The 7,062-nt window shown below is 33.0% G+C and overlaps 1 protein-coding gene across 2 annotated transcripts; it reads left to right on the forward strand.

Annotated features, from left to right (window-relative positions):
- The first annotated feature begins 2,384 nt into the window (after positions 1–2,384).
- LOC102580552 (protein BPS1, chloroplastic-like) lies at positions 2,385–5,010 on the forward strand. 2 transcript variants are annotated; one of them, XM_006339555.2, is made up of 3 exons: positions 2,385–2,490; positions 2,581–2,657; positions 3,663–5,010. In XM_006339555.2, exon 3 carries the CDS (start codon positions 3,679–3,681, stop codon positions 4,735–4,737), a length of 1,059 nt encoding a protein of 352 aa, XP_006339617.1. In that variant the 5' UTR covers positions 2,385–2,490; positions 2,581–2,657; positions 3,663–3,678; the 3' UTR covers positions 4,738–5,010. The 2 variants fall into 2 exon arrangements, with proteins under 2 accessions (XP_006339617.1, XP_015167484.1); XM_015311998.1 differs by having other exon boundaries at positions 2,409–2,490; positions 2,568–2,657.
- Positions 5,011–7,062: the final 2,052 nt, after the last annotated feature.

Raw genomic sequence — 7,062 nt, forward strand, 5'->3', positions numbered from 1 at the left:
TATCTTTACTCACAAAACAAGGTCTACAAAGACTTGTCCACACATTTTTTTTTTTTAAAACACAACACCAAGTAAATATTTTGAGTCAAAATATATAAGTATTATTAAGTAATATAATTTAAATATTTTTAAATTTATTTAATAAAACTTCAATTCTTCGGTGCACCGTAGTTTCGGGACCCTTACACTGAACTCCAAACCAAAGAACTGAAGTTCCGAAAATAAAGAACCGACACCAAACCGAAACACCGAAGAACCGAAATAATTCGATTCGGTTCGATTTTTCGGTTTTCAGGTATTTATGCCCACCCCTACTTAAAATACAAGTGCAAAGCCTTAAAAGCAGCACCAAATATGACGTTTTAAGTTAGAAATTTTTCCAAAAATAAGTCAAGGTAGCATTTTTTTTTTTTTTTTTTGAGAAAATGAGAAGTACAGAGAAGTATTATAAGCAAATGCAACCATGACATGACGATCACAATTCACAACAAAACAAACAATGTGGACTGTCTGTCGGTTGAAATTTACCAAAATATTCTTACCGTTTTTAATTTTCTACACGCCATCTCATCACTACCAAAATCAAAATATCACAAAGTTATTCTAGAAGCGTTTCGCCATGAAAATTATAAATATTTATAAAACATAATTTTAAATTGAAAAAATATTTTGAAAATTAGAGTAAATTTTTGTGATTAATTTAAAGTGAAAAATATCTATTTAGTATTTTTCAAATACCTAATAAAAGTGAAAGTTGAATTCCGGCGTTTGTGTGGGACTTTATATAAATATTGAGGAAGTTCTTATTATATAACTTGTAAATTTAATTATCTCAATCTAATAATTCTGAATTTTTTCTTCTTCTAAAATTCAACTAAATAAGTATACATTAAAGTATACGTACTTTATCACTATCTTGTGGAGGTAGAGAGACTGTCCTGCTCAAATACATCAAACTCAAGTAAACGAACAAGAAAACAATGAAGAAAGCATAACAATTAATAAGAAGAGCACGATAAAATCTATAAGAAGAAACAATAACAAGAGAAATCTAGAAATTATATGACTGCCATAGAATTTCAAACACAAGCCCATAATATTAAATTTTTGTAATTGTTTTTACCCAATTAAGAAACCGTTTGATGATTAATTGAGTATAACATAAAAAGTGTTTTAGAATACTAATTTTCTTATGTATTTACGCTCAAATTTTACTTAAAATTAATTATGAAAATACTCTTATAAGAGCATGAGTACGAATATTGTTTAGTTAAATCGTTGTTTTGGGATAAATTATTTTTTAGGAACCAAGAAAATAATCAAAATTATGGTTGATTTTTGTAAAATGATTCAAATTTGCTCTAACAGTTGAGTTATACAACTATTTTATCATTACCAAGATAGTTAAATTTGTCTGACTATATCAAAGGTTTGGGAACACATGTGAGACTTTTTCTTTAGAAGAAAAATAATCAAATTAGACTAAGTAAAATAATTTGAATTTGTCCAAAGATAATACTAATAACGAGTACTCTCAAACCTCAAATCAATTTAAATAAATTTTAAACAACAATCAATTGTATCAATATGTTTAATTTTCACACGAATTGAAACTTTTTCATCACAATTTCATCATCAAATTAACTTTCTCAAAATATTAATAGCGATATGTGTATCCCACATTAATCTATCAATGCAAAACACAAATACATATATATACATAAGTCATCCTTTAAATCATTTATGATGGTATTTTAGTGATTAACGTAAGATTATAGTAGTCAAAAGTTCATGATCTTCCAACGAAGCTAATAATTGAGAAAAGTGAATTATATGCGAAGGAAATATCTAATTACATAAATAACTTTGAGTAAAAATATTAGAGGTTTCTTTTTGTGAGCATTTTAACATTGAGAACAACAACAGTTCCGACATATTATTTTTAAAAGTGAAAAAATAATTATTATAATTACAACTTATCTAGAGGAACAAGGAAAAGATAGCTAAGAAAATCAATTATCAAATTTAAATTGTTCTCTTTTTCAACTTTATTTGTCATGTTTCACTTTTAAAAGCCAAATTATGTAGATTTGATTGATATTTTAAAATGTATATTAATAAAAAAAAAAAATTTAACTTAAAATATTTTCCGCAAACTTAAAAACTGACCATAGAAAGTATTTCACATTTTTTAAAGATAAGTTTGGACCATTTCACATCATTACAAATGTGAAATGTATAATGATATTTCTTATTCAAGTGGGTCCTACACTCCAATAATTCTCCTAAGTATTTCACTAAAAAAAAAAAAAAAGGCTCGCCACTTGATTGTGCACACGTGGTATAATCAAAATCCAACGGCCAATTTGGTAAAATGACGCTATCGTCCATATAAAACAAAACCCAATCGTCTCCTTATTTCTACAACGCGTATTGCGAAATTTCCACAACTCTTCTCTTTACCGTTTCGTCTCTGTACTTATATATCAGGTACGGCAAATCCTCTTCTCACTTTTAGTTTTTCTTTTTTATTCTTTTTTTACAGCTTTTTAGGTTTTGACTCGTAGATTTTTGATACAGCTTTGCGAGAATCGGTGCAGCTTTTTAAGCGTTGACCGTTTTGGTTTATCCCCGGATTTGAATTATCCGACTATCAGGTAGCTTTTTGGATGTAATTGATGCTTTATTTGGTTTGATTTGGTTTTATGTAGTTGAAATACTGGAGTTTAGTTTGGATCTATGCATTTATTTTTGTGAAAATAATGAATTTACAGTTTTTTGAGAGAGATAGATGTACCTGAGCTGAAAACATGAATTTCGGTTAGATCTATGCATGTTCAGGGCTATAATTATAAATTTTCAATAATTCTGATAGATCTATGTATATTTGTGTGCTTTAAAAGCATGATTATGAGTTGGTTTTAGATCTATGTGTATTTGTGTGCTTAAAAGCATGGATTATGAGTTGGTTTTAGATCTATGTACGTGTGTGTGCTTGAAAGCATGGATTATGAGTTGGTTTAGATCTATGTATACATGTGTACTTAAAAGCATGGATGATGAGTTAATTTTAGATACATAGAAGGATCTGTGCTAAAATAATCTTTAATTTTGACTAGATAGATATAACTTATTTTCTTTTGGTATGGATTTGAGTTAAGCGCTAAGGTGTTAAAGTTGATTATAGTTCTTTTCCCCTAAAAAATTATTATCAAGAATATAGAGAGCTGTTTTGCTTATCATGGTTGAGTGGATTTTCTGTGTGAGGCTGTGTCATGTGTTTGGTTGAAAGGGTGTGTCTGGTAAAAGGGGAAGCCCAGCCTTTCTGGCTTTCTCTGTTACTAGACACCTCAGTGAATATGCTAGGTTTGGCTTTGCTATGCAGCTTCTCTTTTGCTTGGCTAGAGTTTTTTTTTGAAGTTGTGAGATGCACCTTGTTGGTTCTTTGAAGCTTGATTATCAAGTAGTATTTATTATTTGCTGCATATCACTAATAGTATAGTTTGCATACAGTTGTTATAAGAGAAGTATGCTAGAATATTTACTACACATACAAGGGGAAGCTTCTTTAATTGTATGTTGGGTGGTTTTGTGGGAAAAAAACTAGAACTCTTTTTGCTGAATAACTTGTTCATGGTGTCTTTTTCTCTGTTTCTGTGCAGTTTATCTTATATTGAAATGAGTCTACAACAGGAATCACACCGTCATCACCGATTTGGAAATCCGTTTAAAATGATATTATCACCCAAGGGCTCATATTTGTCTCCTAAACTCCTTGCTCTGTTGAATTCATTTGAGCAGACCTTAGCAGGGAGACTCAAGAGTCTTAAACCTGGAGGCAAGGAAGATATCCTTAGCCTTTCATGGATGAAACAAGCAATAAGCACACTTTGTGCAGTCCATACAGATGTGAAAACTCTTATTACTGATCTCGAGCTTCCTGTATCTGACTGGGATGAGAAGTGGATTGGTGTCTACTTGGACAATAGTTTAAGGATGCTGGATATGTGTGTAGCCTACAGCTCTGAGATTTCCAGGCTTAGCCAAGGCCACCTTTATCTTCAGTGCAGCTTGCACAAGCTGGATGGCTCCTCAACACAGTTCATGAAGGCTCGTTCTTCATTGGATGGATGGAAGCAGCACATTAATGCAAAGAACCATAGACTGGAAAATTGCTTTGCCATCTTGGACAGCCTCACTGAATCACTGAACCTACCCAAGATTAAGAATTCTGCTAAAGGGAAGGTTCTGATGCATGCGATGTATGGAGTGAGGGTTGCAACTGTTTTCATATGTAGCATCTTTGCTGTTGCATTCTCGGGTTCTGCAGCAAAATTGAAGGATCTGCAGGTTCATGAGACTTGCTTGTGGACAGAAGCTTTTGTTGATCTTCGTGATTTTATTAGTGCTGAGATCAGGGGCATATATTCTGGAGGGAAATTCACAGCACTGAAGGAGCTTGAAGCATTGGATGTTAGTGTCAAGAAGATATACCCAGTGATACAGGATGGAATAGACCCTATTAACGCGGCACAGTTGGAACTTCTAACTTTAGATCTGACTAAAAAAACAGAAATTTTTTCGGTAGGACTAGATCTCCTAGCAAAGGAGACAGATAAGTTCTTTCAAATCCTTCTAACTGGACGCGATGCTTTGCTTTGTAACCTTAGAGTTGGTAGTGCAGTCGTTAAACCAGCCCATCCAAACAACAATGTACATAAACAAATGGTGAAGTGATGGTTAAGAAAGCGAGTATCTTTTGTGTATACACATGGGTGCGTGTGTCAATGCGGAGTTTTGTGCTTTCTGGTTAAATATGATGTACTGCTAAGATGTGCAATATATAATATTTGTTGTGATCAAGGTTGTGTAATTTATTGTGGTAAAGGTTGTGTATTGTGGCCATATAGGTGTTTTATAATGATCAATATATGTCTGTACTCCTCTACTATGTCAACGATGTATAAAAGAAGTTTATGGTTCAATGAGAAGTTGTCATCCCTGCTATCAGATCAAGTTATAATTTTTCTGCTCCATCTTTTGTTTACTAGTAGAACTGGAATTAAATCTGTTTTTGTGTTTAAACTTGAAATGACATTGGGAAAAGTGTTACTGTCAGCGAGTGGATGGCATTGTTTTAGGTTGGGGGTAACTGTGGTATGGAGAATTTCTGGCGTTTGATTAAGCAACAAGTGGGTTGTTGGACAAACGTATTTCCAACGTTGAAGACAGCTAATTCCAACGTGGTAGACGATAAAACAATGAGAAGAATAATACTAGTGGGTCTGTGGCTTATATTTTCTTGAAGAAAAAATGATGGTCAGAGATGGCGCAAAGAGTGGGGAATTGACTAGCTTCCAACTCCATTCACATCAACGCACTCTGGCGGAGTAGTCGCTCTGGAGCAGGTTCTTCGACTGGATCAATGCATGTATGAACCCTGAAAAATTCCGAAGGTCTAGTCTAGAAAAAAATTGGATTTTGTTGGGTTAGCTTTTTGGTAGGAACTATGACATGTTTCATTTGAACATTGGTGTTTTTTATTAGACACTTGTAGTTTAAATTTTTCCTTATGGGCTTGTTTTCAGACATGTATTACGTAGATAAGTTAACCTTTTAAAATATGTAATCTTTTTTTAATTATAGACATCAACCCCAAGCTAGATGTTTTACGACTTATTGAAACTACATGAAAATCTGTTTTTGATTTTTTGAGTGCTAGCGATGTATACAAATGATTTAACTCTTTTATCTTTTCGTATAATATTAGATTTTGGTAGGTGGATTGAGAAATTTTACTTAACTTTGATGTATTATAATTATAATTACTTGTCGTGGGAAATAGATTAGTAAAACTTAACACGCTAACCGCTGGCTTATACCAAATGTCATACACTATTTGCAGGCCAATTGTGAGGTTCAGTGGCCACCTAATGAAGATAAATCCCTCTATTTTATTGCTCCAATTGGTACTCACTCCACTATATGTATTGGATGAATTCTAATAAGTGGGGTCTAATGGATGCAAGTTGGTGGCAGCCCTCTCTTAGGACTTAATTATATGTGTACTGACAAGACATTTTAATTCATTCATTAATACCGACCTTCTAGATGTTAAGAGAATGGTGGCCCAAGTTTTTTGACCTGATATTCTATGCTTTTGCGTTCATAATATTTACATTCAATTGTGCCCTAAGAATACAATCAAAGAACATAGAGGTGGACCCACATGTACGTATGAAGGTGCATGTGCATTCGTTAACTTCGAAAAAATTTACGTATATATATATAATTTGAGATATGAGATATATTTCATTAGGCACTATAAAAACACTAAAAATTAATTGGTGCATTGGTGAAACCATGTGTCCCTCCTGATTTCGTGGTGATGGGATTGAGTTAGAATTTCATTCTGTTTGTGGTGCACCCATCATCTTCAAATCCTGAATTTGTCTCTAAATGAACACTTGTTTAGTATACCATTTTACAACATGCACATCTTTCAATAATTTTTTAGTCTTACAAAGAAAAGTTGTGTTCGTCCAAGACATATGGTTTAAAATAGATTTCATTATATTTTTCTTTCATATTATAAAATACTGAAGTCAAATTGTATGAAAAGATATCTCGTTTACTTTGATCCCTTTGTTGATCATGCAAGATTGCGATGAGATTGGAAATATCAATGCAATTCTCTCCTGCATACCCATATTGATTAGCTAGTGTGCAATAACGATCCACTCTTTTTTTTTATGACAAGGGAAACCCGCAACCGCTATCTTTTGGATGCGCACAGGGTAAAACCCCCGCTCCTATGCAATAGCTCGCAAACCACATAGGAGAGGTAACCCGGACAAGCCTGGTGTGACAAGCTCGACCCACGATCCGCTCTTAGCATAAACATTGTTGAAATATTTGTTCAAACCTCCAAATTCCAAATTATTTTCTACATAACATAAGTGTTCGGTCCACCTTGTGTTATACTAATTTACCGAGTATTTTTCATCTCTATCAATACTTGTGAGTGATTTTGTTCATTAAGACTTCAAGCGATATGAAAAG

The sequence above is a fragment of the Solanum tuberosum genome, unplaced genomic scaffold (assembly GCF_000226075.1).
Source record: "Solanum tuberosum cultivar DM 1-3 516 R44 unplaced genomic scaffold, SolTub_3.0 scf00010, whole genome shotgun sequence".
Lineage (NCBI taxonomy): Eukaryota > Viridiplantae > Streptophyta > Magnoliopsida > Solanales > Solanaceae > Solanum > Solanum tuberosum.

Coding starts and splice junctions, on each gene's coding strand:
- LOC102580552 (XM_006339555.2), top strand. CDS start 3,679: ATGAGTCTACAACAGGAATCACACCGTCATCACCGATTTGGAAATCCG.